At 42.2% G+C, this 23,564-nt stretch overlaps 1 protein-coding gene across 1 annotated transcript in view; it reads right to left on the bottom strand.

Annotated features, from left to right (window-relative positions):
* Nucleotides 1–18,411, bottom strand: part of ylpm1 (YLP motif containing 1) — a 47,378-nt gene extending 28,967 nt beyond the window's left edge. The window contains exons 1-8 of the mRNA XM_031891419.1: nucleotides 17,375–18,411; nucleotides 15,085–15,282; nucleotides 13,891–14,085; nucleotides 12,046–13,106; nucleotides 3,119–7,411; nucleotides 2,603–2,723; nucleotides 572–833; nucleotides 385–483 (exon numbers count right to left, since the gene is read on the bottom strand). Of these exons, the coding sequence (XP_031747279.1) occupies nucleotides 385–483; nucleotides 572–833; nucleotides 2,603–2,723; nucleotides 3,119–7,411; nucleotides 12,046–13,106; nucleotides 13,891–14,085; nucleotides 15,085–15,282; nucleotides 17,375–17,959 (6,814 nt within the window). The 5' untranslated portion in view covers nucleotides 17,960–18,411. The remainder of the gene's footprint in view (nucleotides 1–384; nucleotides 484–571; nucleotides 834–2,602; nucleotides 2,724–3,118; nucleotides 7,412–12,045; nucleotides 13,107–13,890; nucleotides 14,086–15,084; nucleotides 15,283–17,374) is intronic.
* Nucleotides 18,412–23,564: the final 5,153 nt, after the last annotated feature.

Genomic DNA, 23,564 nt, shown 5'->3' with positions numbered 1-23,564 from the left:
ATTCTCTTAGCATGTGTGTAACTTGATCTTGTCTCCTGTCCTGAGCTACACATGCCCACCAGCCAATCAGAAGCGGATCTGGCAGAGGGGGGGAGGGAAAGGAACACATGTGCAGTATAAAGCAAGGAGGGAAAGGAAGGGAGAATACCTTTTAAGAGAAAATGTGAAGTGTGATTGAGTAAATATTTGATTAGGTGAGCCAAAAGTGTGGCATTTTTACTAAACAATAGGAGGACTATTGGGCAGTATGCTTTTTTTAAATTTTGACTTGCATACTCCTTTAAGCAAAATATCTTTAGCTGCCCTAGTGAGGACTCACAACTTGCACACAGAAGCAAAACTGAACACAGGACAATTGTATATGTAAGGTAAATTAATGCTTACCTTTGTGAAATGGGAGTGGTGCTCTTTCTATTACAGAATCTGGAAGGAGAACAACTCTTTCACCATAAGGGACCTGTTCAACTTTTCCTACAGAGGAATCTTAAAAAAGGGATACAGGAGATTTAATTCTGTAAACACCAGTCAATAAGAGTTCATTCTATGACAATACAGCATTTTCTCTACTCACCTCGACCATGGGCATAATCTACAGTCTGTTGAGGTACTGGCTGTTTTGGTCCATGTGCAAGGCTACCAGGCTTTCCTGAATCAACCAGGGACCCTGGACTCCGAAACCGTCTTTCATCATCCCAAAGTCCACTAAACGTGTCCTCATTCCAACAATCTGACATTGGCCTTGGTGGGACTGGTCCTGTGGTAAGGGATGTGCTAGAAGCCATTTTGACAATAGGTTCTGAAACTACAGATTTCTCTCTTTCAGATTTCAAGCCCTTAGGAGAAGAAATATAAACATAGATGTAAATAAACATTTTGTAGTATGAACGAGCACATCAATTACATTATGACATCTACCATAAAGCAAGATAAGATTAAAAACAAACAAAAAAAATCCCCCTACTTTGGAGGCTGTGAAGAGATGGGCACCTTTTTCCCATAAGGGGTTAATGTGTAGGTTGGTAACAGCATATTGGTGAATAGCTTCCCACTGTTTGAATCAGCTCAAAATACCAATCAGGAGTTCAATAATTGATTCAATAAAGTGATTACTGCTAAATAAATAAGAAAAGTGCAATTATTTGAAGGTGCTAGCTTTTTCAATACTGTCACTTAAAAAACCAATTTAATTTAACAAAGTGCATGTGCTATAGTTTTGTATTCTTACAGTTTCTCTTCAAAATCATCAATTGGTGACTGAAAAATTAGATAAAAATGTGCACATTTTTTAAAGGAGAAGGAAAGGCTAATAAAGAGATAATGTCAAGCTGCAGGCATAACTTCAGTTCTCTCAATAGTGCCCTTAAGTTTCCCCATATTTCTCCCGTTCTCATGATCAGAAGCCAAACAGGACAAGAAAAAACACTGGACTGTGTAAAAAAAGTTCCCATAATGCCTCACTCCTGCACCAAGAGCAAGACCAGTGTACATGCTCAGTTAGACTATGAGGAAGCTTCCTGCCAATTGGCTCAGTTCCACATTCCTGGGGGGGGGGTGAGTTCTTAGCATTCTTGAGGGAGGGGGGAGCAGGAGAGTGGAGAGAGCAGAGAGCTGTGTGTCTCTGGGAGAGGAAAACAGACACAGAAAATCTTTTGACAGAGAAATCAGTGCAGCATTTCTGTGAGTGCTTATGGCTGTATTTACATAGACCTTTCTGATAAAGTTACTTAGTTTTTACCTTTCTTTCTCCTTTAAAGTGCCAAATTATTGATTGATAATTCACCTTAATTAATTAGGTATATATAGAAAGAAAAGGAATAATCAAGAGGTGTGGAGAAAAAGCTAGCACCTTCAAATAATTGCCCCTTTTCTTATTTATTTAGCACTAATCATTTTATTGAATCAATTAATGAACTCCTGATTGGTATTTTGAGCCGTATCAAACAGTGGGAAGCCATTGTTAAAAGTGTTTTCTAATTAAGGGGTTATCTATTCCTTCTTTATCTTATACTTTATATTATACATATTTTATACCCCCAACAAAACACCAGTTTTGGAGAAAATGTATTGGATAAGAGAACTTCTTCTTTCCCTATTCCCCCTTTTCCTGTAATAAGCATATTGGTGAATGTGCAGGGTGGTAACAGCATATTAAGAGATGGTGGCAAATGCACCCCAACTGTCCTCAAATAAAGAATTGATCCTGATCCCCTGACCTGCCTCTTGAGTAAACCCATCAAGTAGCATCCTGCATACGGACAGCTGCAAAAACACCTATAGGAAGCAAGTGAAAAATGACACATACACGCTCAACAGGCACTAGTCGCCAATGTGAAGTGGATTAGGCCCATAAAGGCCATAAAAGCACAAATACTGGGCAAAGGCTTTTGACCACAAACTTCTGTGGCTCCATGGATGGAGTTTACTACTGTTTCATTATACTATAGGTCCACCAAGAATGTACTGGTATTAACTGTTAAATGTTTATGTTCTCATTCTCCTCTTTTCTTGAAAAACCAATAAACTTAATAAAATCATAAATAACTGATGTGTGTTTTTTTTAAGTATTTGTGGGAAGTCTGTTGGTCCTGTTAGGCAAACCTACCTTGAACATATTTGGGGCTGAACCACTATCGCCTGGCAAGGGTGGCTGGTGTTTTGATTCCCCAGAAGTCTGAGAATCACTAAAAAAGTTCTTTAAGTTGTCCAGTTGTTCTTTTTGTTCCCTGAAGAAAGTGAAAAATGATGTCAAGAACCACATGGCAAGTCTAAACACTAATTTTCTTTCTAAAATTACTTTGCAGAAAGTTGCTTTAGGTACACAGCTTATCTCAACTCAAAGATGTTTTGATAGGAACCCAAGTTGGTAAGTGAGCTTCTAAACTTCTGGTCAACTATTTTGTAATATTGTGATTAAATTAAAATAACTGAAAAAGCCTGATGTTTCTGAAGAAAAAAAAAAAAACTAATTCAAGTACACAAAAAATACTTAAAACCATAAAATTACAATCTGCCTGATCAGCTACTTCTAAATTATACATATTTTCACTAAAAATACAAAACGGACATGCAAAACTCAACAGCAATTACAAGCTTATGCATGTACGTTTCCATTGGGTACCTGAGCATTTTGAGTTCCTGTGCAGCTTTTAGTATAATTTCATGTTGTCTCTGACTCAGTGCCAAAACTCCAGCAGAAGAGGGTGCAGATTCCATTTCCTGGCTGCTTTCTGCACCAGGTACAGGGTTTTCCAGTGACACTGGTGTTTCAAGATTGTGACTGGGATCTATACGATTTTCCAATCTATTTTCAGAAGGATACCATGGATCTTCCCTCCACTCTACTCTCTTTGGGGGGAATTCACGGCTTCTTTCTTCTTGCCTTTCTGGGTATTCCAGTATTCTGATGTCCCCACGTTCACGAAAATCTCGGTCAGTTTCTCTGTCATCTCTCCAACTTTCATCAAGATATCTATCAAGAGGAGGAAGAGGTGGTAGAGGAGAGCGGGGCCGTAAAGGTGAAAGTGAACGGTGAGGAGAAAGTGGTCGTCGAACAGGATGTGCACTTATCCTTTCACGTGTCAAAAAGTCCAAATCCTCCTGCACTCTTAAGTAATCTCTCTCCCGATCATGTCCCTCATAAGGCCTTTCAAATCTCTCCACTACATCACCAGGCCCTCTGTACTGTTCTCTTTCTGGAAGTCTATCCCACCAAGGATCTTGACGAACATCTGTGTCACGAGGAAGGGGAGGAGGAGGGAGAGGAGGATGGTGGTGAAAAGGAAGCCTCTCATCCCTGAGAAATGCATGGCTTTGCTCTCGAAGAAATTCATTCTCTCTCATATATCTTTCCCATTCCCAATTATCAAGCCTAACTTTGTCCAAATATTCTCTTATTGTAATTTCCAAGGGATCCAAAGGAGGTCTCTCATCATCAGAAAATCTATGATCTCTGTGAAGCATCTCTCTCATAAAAAGTGGATCATAATCAGGGCCCTGGGGAGGTCTCTCATCCAAGAAATTACCCCTTGACCCAAAATCTCTCTCTCTTAAATGTTCTATAGCATCACGACTGCCTGGTCTGGGCAGAATTCGTTCACGGACTAGTCCTCTAGAGCGACCTCTACCCCTCTGATCAAATTTTACTTCATAGTTTTCTAATCTTTTCCCTTGGCTACTCCACTGTTCTGTACCTTGCAACCATTGTTCCCTTAATCCTCCTCTCCCATGATGTAACCTGGAAGGGCCCGGCTGTAAGTGAGCATTAGCATAGGCTGGTTCTTGAATTGCATCATAATTTTCAATGTCACCATGCCTGGTATGCCTTTCAGGGAAGTCTGGCACTGCATCTCTTAAAATATTTGCACCCGACTCTCCTTCCTCACTACAGGGAACCCTTACTGATGACAAAGACATATCGGGATCTTCTGCCAATATGTTCTGCATGGCAGAGCTAGATTTAGAAGCCTCCTTTACATTTAAAGGGTGATCGAATTCCTGTGGCACAAGGGAACCACCTGGAATCTGCCCTGCAGGTAAACTTGCAATCTGAAAGTCCTGTAGTTCTGTGGGATTAATTGAAGAAGGGCCCCGAGGGCCAGTTATCCTGGGAGGACCTGGGGCCCCTGCCCTAAAGGAAACAGGAAACCCTCCTCTTGGAAGGCCAACAGGAGGTGCACCTGCTCTAAATGGTCCTGGAGCTCCAGGCCTGAAGGGACCTGGCATTCCCATCCTTGGACCCTGGCCTAAGGGAGTCCGAGATCTAAAGGGACTTGGTGCACCAGTTCTTGGGAGTGGATGAGGGACTCCAGGTCTGGGATGGCCATGTACAGTTGTGCCACTAGCTCGGGGCTGACCGGGAGCCGGGGGGGCCCCGGCCCGGGGCTGACCGGGAGCCGGGGGGGCCCCGGCCCGGGGCTGACCGGGAGCCGGGGGGGCCCCGGCCCGGGGCTGACCGGGAGCCGGGGGGGCCCCGGCCCGGGGCTGACCGGGAGCCGGAGGGGCCCCGGCCCGGGGCTGACCGGGAGCCGGAGGGGCCCCGAACCTAGGCTGACCGGGAGCTGGAGGGGCCCCGGTCCTGAGTTGGACGGGAGCCAAAGGAGCACTGGGTCTAGGCTGGACAGGAACCAAAGGAGCACTGGGTCTATGTTGATTAGGGGCTTCACTTATTAGTGGTTCAGAAGCTAGATTTTTGAGACTGAGTTCATTAGAAAGCATTGGGGCACCAACACCCACACCAGGGGCATTAAAAGTACTTTGCTTTTGAGAATCAGGTACTGACTCACTGACTTCTTTGGCAAGAGAAGGGGAAAGAATATCTGCCTTCTTTGATGGATCAGAACCAGGCAGATTACCATCCTTGGTAGTAATTGGAGAGGTCATGGCATTACCTACATTAAGGGATGGTGCAGTATCTACATTAGGACAATGAACTGGTGCAGTATCAGGTTTAGGTTCTAAGCATGGTAAACTGGAATTGGGCTTAGCAAATCCAGAAGGTGCAGATTTATCTGATCTGACATCACTAAGGACTTGAGATGTATCAGTTTTAACAGCACCAGGCTCTGGAGAAGTCTGCACAGGATTATCAGCTTTAGCCTGAACCAAGGATGAAGAAACTCCACTAGCCACAGTGACTTCAAACTTGGCTACTGAGTCATGTCTTTTCATTGCTGGAAAGGCAGTCAAACCACCCATTTTACAATCATTTTGAACTGATTCACTGCCTTTATTAGCAAGAGTACCAGTACCTCCCATTTCGGATGATTGATCTAACTCGGAAGTATTTCCTTTATCACGAGTCTGATTATTAGAAACCATTGAATGTGCACTTCCTTTACTAATCCCACCTATCTGAGCATTTTTTCTAAATTTACTTTGATAGCTAATAGTGGGAGTATCAGCAGCTCTCTTTGCCTCTGTAGGCCCAGTTTTGACACCAGCCTGATCTTTGTTTCCTGGGATATTTTTAACACCAGCCTGATCTTTGTTTCCTGGGATATTTTGATCAGAGTTGTCTTCCCATCTGGGCTCTAGGGAAGCGTGGGGGCCATCCCACCTGCCTTTTAAAGGTCCAGTCTTACTTTTCAGTCTTTCATCTGCATTCAGTTCAGGTTTACCCAAAGGCATTTTGGACTTGCCCCACATATCACCAGAGAGCACATTTTCCCTTTCCCACCTATCTTCATGTGGTTTTTCAGGTCCTCTCCATCTTTCCCCTGGCTCCTCAAGTCGACTACATCTTTCAACAGTGGGCTCCTCTAATCTTCTCCATCTCTCATTGTATGCTTCCTCCTCTCTGCCCCATCTTTCTCTTACTGATCCTTCAGGTACACCCCACTTTTCACCCATTTGTCCTCCACCTGTTGTCCAACTATCTTCAGGATGGCCTTCAGGTCTGCTGCACCTTCCACTTTCTGCCACAGGCTTACCCCAGCGGCCAATACACTGTTCTCCCGGTCTGCCCCAACGGTCACCAGGGGGTCTCTCAGGTCTCCCCCATCTGTCACCCAGGGGCCCTTCTGGCCTGCTCCAGCGGTCATTCAGGGGCTCCTCTGGCCCGACCCATCTGTCATTTGCGTGTCCAGTCATGCTATCACATAGGGGATCTTTGGGGTCATCCAATATGTCACATGGTGGGTCACTGGGGACATGATGCATATCCCTCGTCGGGCCTTCTGATCTCTTCCATAAATTTGAGTGTGCTTCTGGAATAATCTTTGGTGGGCCTTCAGACTCAGCCCACTTACCCATTGCTGGTGCATCCACTGGAGCAACCCACCTACCAGATGGTGCTGGATTTAGCCTACCCCACTTTTCTTTTGATTGGCCTTCAGTTCCAAGCCACTGGCCATGTGGGGATGAGGTTTGGTTTTCCCACATTTTATCTGATTTATCTATAGCTCTTTCCCATCTATCGGGTGGAAGTTGATTAGGCCTGCCTAGGCTCTGATGATACTCTGAAGGATCTAGTTTTTGTGGATGGCCTACAGGGGTGCTATCAGCTTGGTTACACTTTTCTCTGTCTCTTTCTGACTCAACTAGTTCTTTCTCTAAAGGTCTGCTTAAAAATGGATCTAGTCCTTTTTTTAGACTTGGCATATTATGCTTTTCTCTTTCACTAAAAGACTGTAAGGTCCCTAAAGGGACATTTTTTGTTCTTTGATGGAAATCAGATGTTGTTAAGCCTGCTGCAGCCTCAGATACTGGGTCCTGTCCCTTTTCCCATGGAAGGTCCGGGTTGGGAATTGTATTTGTTGTATGTCTGTTATGTCCTGAGGAACCCTGGACAGAAGTTCCACCATCAATAGCCTCTCCCTCAAATGCTGATGGAGCACCAGAAACATCAATGGCTCCTCGAGGTTCATGAATTTGAGATCTTGGAGGTGGAAAAATGTGGCTTTGGGGAGTAAATCTGCAACAGATACAATGCACACTGTATCAGGACTCAAAATAAAGTGTACAAAAAGTAACAATAAGAACACACATTAAAAAAAGTGTTTCTGAATTGTAGACAACACAAATATGAAAATACAATACTTGGGACTGCCATGCAAAGAATTTTCACTTTTGTTGGTTCTCATACTCAATATCGGTTAAAGAATTTAATCAGCAGTCTTGTATTATCTCTTTTATAGTTAGCAATTTCTTGACACTCACCTTATGTCGCCACACATTAATATTTCTACCTCCTTTACTTCACTAGTCCCCTTCGATAAATTCCCTCTCATGTCTGATCACTTCTAATTCTAAGCAACATTCCAATATGGATTGAACTTTAAATTTACATGGAGGCAAAACAATGAATCACTTAAGAAATATAGTAATGTAATAAAAATAGGGTAATGTAATAAAACGTACAACGTTTGCATCAAGCCTTTTAAACCACAACAACCAACTAAAACATAACACTGACTGGCCTTTTGATTCAAACTGAACATCTGGCTAGTTACTATAATTTTTTAATAGAATGGTTCCCCCCTTGAAACTCAAGGTTTATTTTTTTATTGCATGTATTTAAGTTAAAATAAATAAATGTTTAGTCATTTAGGCTTTAGATAACTATGGCTATGGCATGTAACAACAGATTAGATTAATTATTGATGAAACAAAATCGGTAAATGGAAAGGAGAATATATTAAAGTACAAGTCGATGCAAAAAAAAATAAAAAATGTTTTTGCCTAATGAAAGATGAACTTTCCAATATGAATAAACATTTTTAGTGCTTTGTTAATTATTTGTAAATGTAATTGCTATAAAAAGTAGCATTTGCTTAACTCCTGGTTATAACTTTTTAAACATTGTTCCAAAAGCCAGTCTCCTCAAGCAAGTCAGGTCTGTCAATCTGTTGGCTTGTGTAACATTGTTTAAAGAAGCCTGAGAATGGAAAAGGACAGACAACACAGCTTTTAATAGCAATAATATATAAAAATAACTTCAATACCTTTACAAATTTGCAATGAATGTATATTGCAAAGGTGATTAGAATTGTTTTCTTATAAGGCAAAAAAATTTTTTTTTTTTGGTTGACATGTCCATTATAGGGAATGAATACTTAAATCAACAGAATGTATATCATAATTAAGCTATAAATATATATGTGATGGTCTGCCTGCCTCATCTGACAGAAAATAATGTTGCTCTAACGGGCAGAAGTCCAGAGTGTTAATAAAGCTTTCCCACACCTCAAAGAAGCTTTTTCTGTGCTTTTGTGTTTGTAACGATGGCTCCAACCAATCCATTAGAAAGTAACTAAAGAGTTTGTATTTTAATACAGAGAGAGATTTTTTTTTGCATGCAGACTTAGTAAAGTTACTTTTTAATGTCTCTGCAGTAGCCTACAAATCTATCCTCCAAGTTGGTTGGCACCCTGTAGACAGAGAATTGGAAACATTCCACTGTGGGACTATAGGAACAAAATGAGCAAGTTTACTGCATAACAAGCGTTGCTTAAGAAAACAGTAAGCGCTGTGATTTGATTACATTTTACACTTCTAGAGGAAGAATGTTATTGTTTAGTATAGGGAGTTTTCATAGTCTAAGGGCTCTGGTACACGGGGAGATTAGTCGCCCGCGGCAAAACTCCCTGCTCGCGGGCGACTAATCTCCCCGAGTTGCCTTCCCTCTGCCATCCCACCGGCGAACATGTAAGTCGCCGGCGGGATGGCAGACGCGGCGGCGCGATTTCGCGCAAATCGCCGAAAAAGACTCGCGAGGCTTTTTCGGCGATTTCCCGAAATCGCCTCGCCGCGTCTGCCATCCCGCCGGCGACTTACATGTTCGCCGGTGGGATGGCAGAGGGAAGGCAACTCGGGGAGATTAGTCGCCCGCGAGCAGGGAGTTTTGCCGCGGGCGACTAATCTCCCCGTGTACCAGAGCCCTAAAGGTCCCAATACACGGACCGACTATAGCTGCCGATATCGGTCCCTTGGACCGATTCGGCAGCTAATCGGCCCGTGTATGGGCAGAACAGAGCTGTCTGCCCGACCGATATCTGGCCTGAAATTGGCCAGATCTCGATCGGCCAGGTTAGAAAATCCGGTCGGATCGGGGACCGCATCGGCTCATTGATGCGGCCCCCGAATTGACTGCCCCATAACCACAAATGTAATCCGATCGTTTGGCCCCAGGGCCAAACGATCGTATTCTTTTTTTTTTTTAAAGTTACTTGCTACCCGATATCACCTACCCGTAGGTGGGGATATCAGGTGAAGATCCGCTCGCTTGGCGACATTGCCAAGCGAGCGGACCTTATAGTGTATGGGCACCTTAAGTTAGCATGTTAGCATTACTTTGTGCCTGAAAGAATGCAAACAGATTGCTTGAGATTATTTGCAGAAAAGGTAGGGCTTTTTTAGTTGTCTCATTGACTAGGTGTCCCTTCCCCTGCAGAGAGTAAGAGCTCATACTAATGAGCGTTATTTTCCTGCACTCCCCTGCAGTGGGTTTTCCTGCATTTCACTGCAGGGGAGCGCAGGAAGAAACAATTCCTACCCTTCCTAATGGGGCTGCATTAACTAAATCGCATTTAAGCTCCAAACAGGAACGCAGCATGTTTGTTCTACGGGAGATTGCCACCTAGCAACAGCTAATAGGCTTGGCGGCAGCCTCCCGAAGATACGCTGGAAAAATGTATTTTACCACTACAGCCAGGTTTCTGCTTTCCCCTTATGACTTGCTTATGACTTTAATATGTGGGAGCAAGGCACAGGTCTGCTCAGTGCTGATTGGACAGTATAGAGCAGAAAGGGGAGAAGCTGAACAAAGAGCTTAGATTTTTTTTTTACCATTAGCATTAATGGAGGATGCAGTTTCTTTATCTGCTACAGACTCCATGACGTTTCCACCTCGTTTCCTTTCAAATACCACAAAAAATGGAGAGTGCAATCTCCTCTATATATTAAACATAAGGATTGACTTTTTTATCTGTTCTGAAGAAAAAGAGTGAAGCTAGACTCTGTTTTCTTTCCTTCTTATTTGACTGCCCCAGGAAGGGTTCAGTCCCATATGGATACTCCTAAGATTCAACAAGGAGTTTTTAAATGTAAAGATATCTCTTCTCCATTTAAGAGTGTTACACAGTTCCACTCTCAGTAAAGAGGCCGTTTGGGGGTTGCTCTAGTGGTAACCCTGTAGGAGGTCTGTCTCTACAGGCAATGATTCCCAGGAGTGTGACGCAGGCTCCACTCATTGTTTGGGAATCTGTATGGAATACACTGCAAAGGTCCAAAGTGAGTTTGCAGGGATAAAAGAAAATAATGACAAGATGTCAGTGGCTTAAACGAACAGTAACACCAAAAAATGAAAGTTTATAAAAGTAACTAAAATATAATGTGCTGCTGCCCTGCACTGGTAAAAGTTGTGTGTTTACTTCAGAAAGTCTACTATAATTTATATAAATAAGCTGCTGTGTAGCCATGGAGGCAGCCATTCAAAGGAGAAAAGGCACAGGCACATTACAGATAACAGATAAAACACTATTGTATTCTACAGAAATTATCTGTTATCTACTATGTAACCTGTGCCTTTTCTCCTTTTTTCCAGCTTGAATGGCTGCCCCCGTGGCTACACAGCAGCTTATTATATATATCATATTAGTGTTACTGTAGCAAACACACCAGTTTTACCAGTGCAGGGCAACAGTGCATTATATTTTTATTACTTTAAAGCTCTTTCATTTTTTAGTGTTACTGTTCCTTTAAGAAAACTTAGTAATCAGTTGTCTTCCTGAGTGAGTTTGCAGGACAGATAACTGTCTGTTAATGCTCATGGAGGATGCAGTTTCTTTCACTGCAACAAACTCTATGGCATTATCTTTTTGCATCTCCCTGATATAGAAAGATAATGTAATTTACACTTGCATACTTGTTTTCCAGATATGCAAAAATGAATTGCTCATTACGTTAACCCACCTCACAGGGGTGTAACTGCAAAGGAAGAAGACCCTGCAGTTGCAGGGCAGCCCATGAGTGAACAATCAGGGTATACTTCACTACATGTTGTACTTGTATAACGGTGTATGTGACAAATAAATGGAACAATCTATTTTCTATCTATAGGGCCCAGTACAAGGCCCTTATTATTGAGCAATTTTAATATATCTTGGCAGAATGGATCAACTTGCCAATGTCTGTGGCCCTAATATGAATTTGCTATGAGGCCCAGTAACATCTACCTGCTCCACTGCCTCCGTCGGTGGGCAAGAAGGGCAGGGGGGATCTCTGCCTAGTTCCTGTGCACGTTTGCATAGGCTCCAAGTTGGATCAATCAGTTCAAACAGGTGTGGATTTCCCAGTGAATACAACATACATCAGTTTATAATTATACATACTCAAATTTGCAACAACATTGGAGTAAAGCACATGCAATTAAGAAATCAAATGTCCATTTTTTTACTCTTTCTACTTTTCAAATACTAAACAGAGAAAAAAAAGAACAAACTGCTTTAAACTTAGATGTTCAGAAATGTAGTTGCATGAATAATAACACAGCAAATCAACTGCTACAAATGAATAAATTAGGAAGTATGATAGATTGGACAAATTTACCTTGTCATCATCTGATAGGGTGGTCGACTAACATTTGAGGCTTTCTCTGAAAAAGGCATCTGGGACCTCTCAGTACTGTTTATAGATTGGTCAAATCCATCATTGGGTTTTACTTGTTTTTCTTGAGACCAAAATCTGGGGGATTCAGATTCCATCTTGCTTTCAGCAAAAGGCAACTTGACCGTGTCTGTTGCCTGCTTCACCGGAGAAGAGGCATCTGGTGTAATGCTCTTTTCACTGCTAGAAGGGAAGCTAGTGCCTCCCAGAGTTGTTTTAGACAGTGGAAGTTTAGAAACAATGGTGCCTGAAGTCAAAGAAATTGACCCAGCTACAGAAGAATTTATTCCTGATGAAGGCAGGGGAGGTTGACCAGGATCACATTTGGAAGTTGCAAAATGTGAGGGGACAACAGATGTGTTTTGAGTCCCAGCAACTGGAATAGTAAGAGGAGTAGGAGGTAAGGGTGGTGCTTGTGTGCATGCAGTTGTTACAGGTGGTAAAGGTGGCTGGGATTCTGTTGATAATAGAGGTGGAGGGGGTGGTGGTGGTGCCTCAGTTGGGGGTGCAGCAGTCACTGGAGGCAGAGGTGGAGGTGCAGCTGTCAGAGGAGGAAGGGGAGGCTGACCTTCAGAAAAGGGAGGTGCCGGAATTGCTGGTAAAGGTGGCATTGCTGCACTGAAAGGCGGAGGTGCGGATGCAGTAAAAGGTGGAGGGATATTTACAGCTCCTGGTAGTGAAGGTGGGACTGGCGGAGGCATTACTTGTGGGTATGCAGGGTAAGGAGGCATAACAGGAACCCCTCCTATGTAATGATTGCCCCCATACTGTTGCTGCATGCTTTTCAAGGAGTTCACTTTCTCCTTCAGAAAAGATTTGGTGGCTTTTATTTGCGTTTGCCATGATTTCCATTGTACATCATAATTTTGTAGTTGGTCCTTATGGGGGTATGTCTGCAAGAGCTCCTGCCACTTCTTAAACTGGGTTTCCCACTCTTGGTAAAATGGATTGAATTGCTTCTGTTGCATCTCATAATGTTGTAGCTGCATATCTACTGTCAAAGCCTGACAAGAAAAAAAACAAAAAAAAGTAATTTCATCGTGATTCAGCAGGAAAAGTTGTTTTCTTGAAACAGACATGACAAGACAAAGCGCTTGCCAGCAGGACCAGCTACTACTCTGATTTTATTCAATAATATTAGTTTTCAACTAGCTACACAGAGCTGTAAATATGTTCAATGCAAATGTTTGCTAGATCTGGATATTTTATTCAGTATGCTCAGGACCCGTGGCTTTTGTCATTTTGATCTCCATATCTTACAGTATATCTGCTAAAGGTTATTTAAACATTAAATTGGATTGTTTTGCCACCAATATGGATTCATGTAGCTTAGTTACGATAAAGTTCAAGGTACTGTTTAATTATTACAAGAAAAAGCAAGTAATTATAAAAATTAGATTTGCAAAAATCTATGGTAGATGGCCTTCTCCATAATTTGATACATCCTTGTTATTTTAAGTGGATGTACCCACAAGTTTTAAATAGCAATTTTGACTGGCACCATAGGTATTCCCTGGCCTTGGAGGACTGGACATCTCCGGAACAAAAACAGACAAATGAAAAAAATAAACTAATTTTTTTCCTCATATGAATTTAATGCCATTTCTCTAGATAGAAACTAGCAGGCATGAAAAAGACAAATGAGAATTTGTGATTTGTTGCAATGGTACATACCGCATGCCCAGTGCATGTAACAACATTAGTCCACACCTGGACACAGGACCAAGAAAGAAACGAACATCGTGGTTCTTATGTTTAAAATAAATTGTCAATAGTAACACTACTTACCCCTATATGCGGAGGTTGTTGGGATATCTGTTGATAACGCTGCAAGAGTTGCTGTAAAGTGGAATGTTTCTGCATTATTCCCTGATACTGAAAGCCAAGTCTATGTTCTTCATGTTGTTGCCAATGGGCTGCAGCTTCTTGCAATGTTTTTAGTCTCTCTGCCTGTTCTGGGTCTTCAGGAGGGTTAAAACTTGGCTAGAATAAAAAGTTAAGAGTTGGTTTTCAGATCTGATAGCATGTTAGAAATGTCAGCAGCATCAAACAAAATACAGTCAGGTCGAAAATTCCAAGGAAACAAAGAAAGTCCATACACTCACAGTTCCTTGTTAACTCAATCCATTATCTGCTGGTGCAGATCCTCCTGATGCACCTGGCCAGGTGCCTATAACAATGAGCACAAAAAAAGGAAAAAAGCACACAAAATGATTTGCTGATGTAAAAAGATACCTCCAAACCTGTATATCGTGGAGTGCACATACAGACCAAACTTTTCAAGAGCTTCATGCCCTCTTCATCAGTGGAAAAATTACACCCACTGATGAAGAGGGCGTGAAGCTCTTGAAACATTTGGTCTGTATGCGCACTCCACAATAAACAGGTTTGGAGGTATCTCTTTACACCAGCAAATCGTTTTGTGTGTTTTTTCCTTTTTTTGTGAAAATTCCAAGGAAGCTAAATTACCAATGAGCGGCTCAACATCTGTCTATAGGCCAGCAAAAAACCAAGGCAGCTGAGCAAATGGCTATCACTTTGAAATCTTTCTGACAATTACAAAAAATGGGGTAGGAGATTTTTTTTTTTGGGGGGGGGGGCATGTTTAAAATTCAGACCATTAAAATAGCTATTTCACACCTGATTTTTTTCTTCTCATAGTTGTTTGTATAATAAATTATTTGAACCTCAGCTTCATTTGTTTCCAGCTGAAAAAAAACTGTCAGTAAAAGCTGTTGTAAGTGGCTGATCCCAGCAGCCAGCAACATGCAATGCATTAATGACAATTTTATTGCTGAGATATTTGCGGCAGTAACAAATGTTTGGTTAAGAAAGCACACATATAAGCTTCTTATACAGTGTATATCAAATGCTAATACATAAAAATAACCAGTTTCTGGGTGTGGGGGTTTAGAGGGGTTTGTATTAACCAATTTTTTTACTGTTACGAAGATCTGATAAAGTTACATTCTAAAACATTACCTTAACATCATCTGCAGGCAAAGGTGGAGGTGGCTCCTTTACTACAGGTGCTGGTGGAAGCTCACTTTCAGGTGGCACTGGAACCCTCTGTGGTACAGTAGATTTTACAGAATATGTACCACTATTCTCTTTCTGGCGCAGCTTTGCTTTCTGCTGTAAACTCATTAGATGCTGTGTATACCAGTAATGTTGTTGTTGCTATTAAAATAAAAACAATTAAAAAATGTAAACATTTGTTGTGTTTACTATAAAACATAATTTACAATAATGGCCATTTCTCACTTGTGCTTTAAGATATATTAGCTGATCTCCATTTAATGTAATGTTTATATGCGGTATACATTATTTAAGTTAAGTTATTTTTTCTTACAGGGCTTTACAGGTGAACACTGCTCCCTCACTCAACCTCTCCTCTTAATCCACAAGCGGCTCTTTTTTTTCCAGTTCCTTCGAAGGCTACCTGTCATACACTAAATTCACTTCAATATACTTTTACTAACTTATAGAACACTCAGGTAGAGTCCTATACAGAACCAGTTTTTAAAAACTGGACACATGGCCTGCAACACACATTTTTACCTGCTTGGACCTGCTACCAAACGTGCAACTGACTTATCCTAATTAGCTGACCACAATTAAAAATAAAGTGCCATTGCTGCAAACTGTAACTCTGCCATCAGTAGTTGAAAAAAATATCTAAAGAAGTAAAATATAGATTAAAAATAATATATGATAAGAAATATAGATAAGACTCACAATCCAACCCGCATAAGAAAATTCTACACCCAACCTGCAGGCTTCCCACTTTTTTGGGAGGTAACCTGTAGGTACTGACCTGCAGCAGGACTCTACATGCAGGGCCGATTTATCAACATTCGAATTTGATTTTTTTTGGCACAATTCAATTTTATTTGCACTAAAACTTGTGAACCTGAATTATGACCATGAAAATTTTGGAAAAACTCGAATGTAAAACCTAAGCATCTAAAGCTTGTGAGCTCATGTAAAAGTCAATAGGCATTGTTGAAGGCAAAATGTAAGCGATTTTTTTAAATTTGACTTTTTCAGAATTTTGTTTTTGAGAGCTCACAGACCTAGAATATAAATTTCATGAGTTTGAGTTGAGAAAAAAAAACAAACAAAAAACCCCCCTCAAATTCAAAGCTTCTAAGTGACATTCCACTAGTGATGCATGGGGGGGGGGGTCAACATGAAACCTGTGGGTCAGGTAGGTTTGAGTAGACCAACCTTCCTCTGCAGCAGTTTGCAGGCAGATCGCTCGCCACATTCACCTCCAGCCAAGCCACTTTCCAACCCTCCTCACCCAAATTTCTGACAGCGGACACATACCGCTGCTGTTATTTATATACGTACACCTGCCCCCTCCATGCATCACAATACTCCAACATATAGCACCTAAATTACAAAGTACACTCCTAGACAAAATCTTCACACTGCACATGACCTCCCACATCCAGGTAAACCCTGGAGCTGCCCCACATGCAGGATTTCCACTCAACTTTGGCTCACCTACCACTATATTCTAGTACACTCTTGTAATTTTGTGATTTTCAAGGAATGTATGGGTCAGCCTAACATTTCCAGTGTCAAATCCAAGATTTGGTTTGGCATTAGGCCAAATCCTATTTTTTGCAGGTTTAGATTTGTGCAAATCTTAAGTTACTTTAAAGCGGAATGAGGTAGTAGGCACCACGCACCCTTCAGGGCAGAGCGTGCTGGAGTGCCACTGGGACTGGAGCGGCGCAGTCAGGCAATTGCATGGTCAGGCACAGTCACAGCACACCTGGGACTGGGGCGGCGCAGTCAGGCAATTGGTGCTGCATGGTGATTGTGAGCTAGGTGGATCAGATAGGGAACTGAAGCCTGTCTTGCTTGTGTGAGTGAAGGGCTGTGCTTCTACTGTGCTTCTGTTAAGGAATTTAGAAGATCTATAAGGAACTCTATAGGGACCATTTTTAAGTAAGGGAATTTTTAGCTAAGAGTGAACCCAGCACCATATATGATTGCATCTGTATATGTACAGCCACACAAAAGATCTATATGTAAAATTACAAACCAACTTCAACATTGTACAAGACAACATCCTTAAATATATGTGCGTAAGGCCTCTGACTGCAGATCTTTTCTATGAACATTTGCAAGCTAGCAGTCTTCATGTCAATGACTTACCGTTCTGTATACCACATTTGTCAAGTATCCAATCGTCCGTTATAATGCATTTATCTATATACGTGTATGGACAGCTTCATGTCATAAATGTGTTCGTTACCTCTAGAGACAAACCATCAGATCCTCTAATGCCCTCAGAATCCTTAGGGGAGGAAGATTCCGCGGGCTGCAAGCGCTTCTCTGGGTCTGGAAGTGGAGGGCGCGCCGGTTCCGGGGGAGGCTGCTGTGCAGGTTCAGGTGGGGGCGGCTGATCTGGTTCAGGAGGAGGTGCCGGTTCTGGAGGGGGTGCCGGTTCAGGAGGGGGCGCTGGCTCAGGAAGCGGAGGGTTTGTTTGATGGTGCTGAGGAGGAGGGTAACTAGGGTACCCAGGGGGAGGCAAGCTGCTCACGAAGGGTGGTGGGGGGAAGGGATAAGACTCTCCGGGTCCATAATACGATCGCTTCGCGTAGCCGCCAGTGTGCGGCTGATAGGCTCCAGGCGGCGGGGGAAACCCAGCAGGCTGAGAGGTGCTGCCAACAGGCAAGACTGTTTCTAGCTGCTGCTGGTGCATTTTCTGAAGCTGCTGGAGCTGGGCCATGTGCTGGTCTCTAAAGCTCTGGAAGGCACCAGTAGCGGGTGCGGATGGCGGCCCGGCCGGAGCAGATATTGAGGAAGAGCCGCCATACCGGCCCCAGCCCGGATACATAGCCGTAGATCGTTCCAATCAATAAGTCGGCTGCTTGTGCAAGAGCCTCACTTCTCCGTCCTGTTGTTCGACCTGCTAGACTCTATCGCCGGAAACTCGTCATACGCTCCCATACAGCTTACTCCAATAGCATACTGCCATGGCGGACAGACGGAAGTTCAGCAGCGAGGAATCACTTCCTTTTCCAGTTTCAACAGCTCTCGCTAATAAAGGTGGCAATAAAGGTGGCATTTAGCTCTAAATTGCTGATGGAACGGTATGCGTTTACAGACAAGGAAATAGATCTTTGAATATAGTTAGGCTAAATTGTAGCTGGAAAAGGAACAGTCATAGAAACTACAGATAGGCTTCGTAATGTCTAGTTCCTAGTTGCTAATGGAAAGGTATCCCTTTGCAGATAAGGAAGCAGTCCCTTTAAAATAGCTAGTCTAAATTCTAATTTAAAAAGGAATGGTTATAGAAACAAGACAATAAAGTGCTGATAGGATAGATCCTGTTTGTTTTCAGTGCTTGTAATGACTTAGTAATAAAACTATCACTGGGGGGGCGATGTTATTCTTGAACCAACAAATGTTTTTTATAGTTGTAATTTTGGTGTGTAGGCATTGTGCCTGAGTCTGAGCTTTCAGAAGGAGCCAGCGCTACACATTAGAACTGCTTTCAGGTACCCTGTTGTTTTTCCTACTTCCATGTAACTGGAGGAGTCCCAAGCCAGACTTGGATTTCTTACTATGGAGTACGATTCTACTGGGATCTACTGGGAGCTGCTATCTTGCTACCTTACCATTGTTCTGCTTATCGGATGTTGGGAGGGGGGTGATATCACCCCAACTTGCAGCTCAGCAGTAAAGCACAGGTCACGGGGCATCTTGGTATCTTAGTTGCCTTGGTTTCTGTTAATTAATTACAAGTTTTCTAAGAAGCAGTCAGAGTCTACCACAAATAGTGGGTTGTTTCTATATGAAGGGTGAAGTCTGTCCCCAGACAGGGGTAGGAACATATTTCATATATTTGTTTTTGCAAGGATATATCAGACCCTAGCAACCAGATGGCTGCTGAAATTACACACTGAAACAGAACTAAAGAAAATTAAAAAATGATGAAACTAAACTAAAGAAAAAAAACACCATCATACAGGTAAAGCAAATCACCTCATTAATTTCAGTCTGCATTATATTAAATGAAAAAGTTAAACTACTACAGTAATGGATTACATTTTATGTATGATCATATAGTTTGAAACAAATATGGTTATTTGCGGTATTCTGGATGAAACTGTAAATTGATTGACAATGAGTAGTGTTTTTTGGCTTTAGCCAATAGGAGGTCATTTGTTTGTCAGGTTAGAGCAGTTTCGGCGGAGTGTTGTTGTCTAAAACCAGATTGTAGGGGATCCAGGAGGTTATTGTCGGAGAGGAATAGCGTCAGTTGGTTGTAGACTAGGCGCTCGAGCAGTTTGGAGATGAATGGGAGCAGAGAGGTCGGAGGTTAGTAGGATTGGAGGGATCAAGGGAGGTTTTTTTCAGAATAGGGGTTACAATTGCATGTTTCAGTTGGGAGGGAAAGATTCCAGTAGAGAGCGAGAGATTAAATAGATGAGTTAAGGCTTTGATAAGACAGGGGTTGGCATTATGCAGAAGTTTGGTAGGAATGGGATCAAGCGGGCAGGTAGTAAGGTGAGAGGAAAACAACAGTTTTGAGACTTCCTCTTCAGTCACTGGGGAGAAGGAGCCAAGAAGAGACTGGGTAGTGTGTAGGGAGGGAGGTAAATGGTTATAGGGATTAAGTTGTGCAATGTCCCTTCGGATGGTGTCAATTTTATTTTTAAAGTGCTCTGCGATAGCTTGAGCAGTGACCAAAGCACACGGAGGGGGCGGAGGAGGGGACAGCAGAGAGTTAAAGGTAGAGAAGAGTTGTGCAGGTTTTTTAGAGAGGGAGTTAATGAGTGCAGTGAAGTAGGTTTGTTTAGCTTGGCAGAGGGTGGTATTATAGGAGAGCAGAGCAGATTTGTAGCTGCAGAAATTTGACTCTGACCTTGATTTGCACCAGTAGCGCTCAAGTGTACATGTTTTTGGAGGGATTTGGTATGAGCAGTGTGCCAGGGTTGGAGCGGTTTGGGCCTCACGCGTTTTGTCTTGGCAGGAGCAAGCTCATTGAGGGCAGTGGCGAGTGTGCTGTAGTAGACAGAGGTAGCCTGATTAGGACAAGAGACAGTTAGGATGTTAGAATGAAGAGAGTCAAAGGAAGAAGAGAGGTGTGACATGTTTAGGGATTGCAGGTCTCGGTATGTGCATGTTTGGGGGACAGCAGAGGGTGTAGAGGGAGTTAGCGAGAGTTGAAATGTGAGCAGATTGTGATCAGAGAGGGGGAAAGGGGAGTTAGTGAAGTTGGAGGTAGAACAACATTTTGTAAATATTATCCAGGGAGTTTCCATTAGAGTGAGAGGGGGAGTCAGAGCACAGAGATAACCCAAAGGAGGATGTTAGTGAAAGGAGTTTAGAGACAGCAGGGGCATTATGATTGTTAACAGGTATGTTAAAGTCACCTAGTACAATGGATAGGGAATCAGAGGAAAGGAAGTAAGAAAGCCAGGCAGAAAAGTTGTCAAAGAATTGTGAGGTCGGTCCAGGAGGTCAGTATATGACCGCAATGCGAAGTGAAACAGGGGAGAAGAGCCTAATAGAGTGAATCTCAAATGAGGAAAATGAGAGAGAAGGAGGAGGTGGAAGGACTTTAAATGAATAGCGGGGGGAGAGAAGGAGTCCTACCCCACCCCCCGCCCTGTTTCCAGGTCTGGGAGTGTGAGTAAGGTGTAGCCCCCCATAGGACAGAGCATCATGTGAGGTAGTATCAGTAGGGGAAAGCCAGGTCTCGGTTATTGAAAATAAGTTAAGTGATTTAGCGATGAAAAGGTCTCACCATCTTTAACCGGATCTAGTCACCATGAGCATCCCTCCCATTCATCTGTGCATGTTCAAACTTTCCCTGTCCCTATTATGTATGTATCAGTTGTGCGTGGGCTATTTTATTTTTTTACACAGTGGACAAGCATCAGAGAACTCAGAGGAGTGCACTACTCTCCATCTTAATAAAGATTCTGCCACCAGGTGCCTCTGAAACATTCCTTTAAAGAGTTGTGCACTTTGTTTTTATTTCTATGCCAGTAAAATAATTATTTAAAGAGCTGTACAGTTTATCTCTCTGTCTATGTGTATGTATTTCTGTTTGTGCATGTGTCTGTGTAAAATTGCTAATCTAATACTTTAATAATATTCATTGAAAATCAAATGATTAAATGCCCAATAAACATCTTAATTTAATAAGATTCTGTAGCGTTATAGAGATATGTTAGGTACCTGCTGCAGGGTATAAACTTTAAGGCTTTTGGAAAGGCTGCTAGCTATTCCAAACACAGACATTAATCAGCTCTGTTCTCGTATAAATCTAAATTACAGCTGATTGAGGGATAGGACGTGTGTAACCATAGTAACCGCCATTAGCAGTTCCCATTAGTCAAACTTGTAAGGAGCGCAGGCATAAGTGTGCTTGTTCCGGAGAGAGCCAGCTAAAGGGGACAAAAGTCATGATATGAACATTGTGCGCACATTGCAAATAAAAATACTAACTATTGCATGCAACCAGTGGCTCAGGAGCAACATGTTGGATGTTGCTCCAAACCCTTGAATGTTGCTCCCAGTGGCCTCAAATCAGTTGCTTTTTTTTAATATATACACCCTGGTGGTAAGTTTCTGCACTGCTAGGGCCATGGCCCATAGGGAGATCAGTGGCTGATCTTGCCTAACGCAAACAAACGTCTTCTCACTGGAAATAAAGTAAATCAGTGATGTGAAGGCACACTGTAGGTGTGTAGAAGGGGCATGTGCCTAGGGCGCAATGGTGGTGGTGGGGGGGAAGCTAGGCATGTAATCTTTCATCTAGCCCTAGTCCAGGCCCTTGTTCCCTCACCGCTTCCATTCACATATTACCTCCCTCTTCTGTCTTCAGTGTGGGCCCGCCTGTTTGTGTATGCACGCTCATGCATACACGTGTGCATGGGGGGGTGGACTTTTACACCGGCCGAGTTGCCTAGGGTGCCCAGCCAGCTTGGCCCACCACTGAGCCGAGATTTTGCCATGGGTGACTAATTTCCCTGTGGGCCATGGCCCTTAAAGTGGCAACTTATTTATATTTGCACTCATTCCACTGTGCCTTACTATCTGGAGCAAGCTAGTGATCCTTATGCCATCTGATGAACTTTAAGTCCATTTCTAATTGGATCAATATTGTTTTGAATAAAATAAATATCACAAACATTTCATAATTGACACATACATAGTCCTAAAGTACATCCTTCCATAGGCTAATTACACAGTTGGAAACAGTACTACAGTCTGTGAAAGGATTGCGCTACTCCCCAGCGTGACTGAAACAACTGCAGAAGAGCTTTTAGCCATGTCAAGGTGTCGTGCTGGGTATCACTGGGCTGAAGGCAGTTTGGAGGACTTTTGGCCCCAAACATTTTAAGTGTCTAAGCTCATTATTAATACTGACATGTTTCTATGGATTTTCATAGGAAAGTGTCAGTCAGTATGTCAACCCCAAAAATAATTTTTTGCCTGATAAGAGAAAACTTAATTCTCAACTTTGCAATATACATTCATTTCATATTTGTAATGGTTTTTTAGTTATTTGTATATATAACTGCTATTAAGAGCAGTGTTTTGCACTAATCATTTTTAATAAATTCACATTGGAAAGTTGCTTGGACCTATGTTTTCTTTTATTGGGAAAAAAATTATTTTTGGGGTTGACATGTCCTTTAATGTACACACCAATTTATTGTACAATGCTGCAGAATATGTTGGCATGTTCTAAATACATGTTAATAATAAAAAAACAATGTCTGGAGGTTAGTAATATCAGCAAAGTCTCTGGTCATTGTTTGCATTGACATGCTATTGATCATGGTAGTAAAGCAAATACAGTGGTGCACCAAAAAGTTGCAAAATGAAAAGGGTGTTTATTTATCCCATATACACATGTGCAATGGGCAACATTTTGGGCCCCACCTGGGTCGTTTATCAAGATTATGCTATTTGATATGAAAATTTGTGGAACAGATCAGTCAGCATGCCATGTACCCAAAGACAGCAGTCCAATTTTGGTTTAGAATTTCATCATCTGAAAAGATCGTACTACAACACTGGCCACACATTGACAGATTTTGTCAAGAACAGAAATTCCCTAAGCTGTCTATTCAGAGAAATAATCAATAACCATGGTTTGATAATATGTCCCAATGACACAGATTATCTTTAAATAATCTTTTATCTGATGAGCACATGTATGGACACTTTGGAAAAGTTTAAAGTAAATATAAAACTGGGTAAATAGATGGGCTGTGCAAAATAACAAATGTTTCTAATATAGTTAGTTATCCAAAAATGTAATCTATAAAGGCGGGAGTGAGTGGATGTCTAACAAAACAGCAGGGCCAGGACCAGGGGTAAGCAGAAGAGGCACCTGCGTAGGGCACAAGGCTGGGGCGCCTAGCAGGTACCTCTCCTGCCTACACAGGAAAATGAAGGTCTCATGAGATGGACTT

This window comes from Xenopus tropicalis, chromosome 8, assembly GCF_000004195.4.
Source record: "Xenopus tropicalis strain Nigerian chromosome 8, UCB_Xtro_10.0, whole genome shotgun sequence".
Taxonomy (NCBI): Eukaryota; Metazoa; Chordata; class Amphibia; order Anura; family Pipidae; genus Xenopus; species Xenopus tropicalis.
Note: the sequence above shows the minus strand (reverse complement) of the source record. Positions and strands in the feature narration are given on the sequence as shown.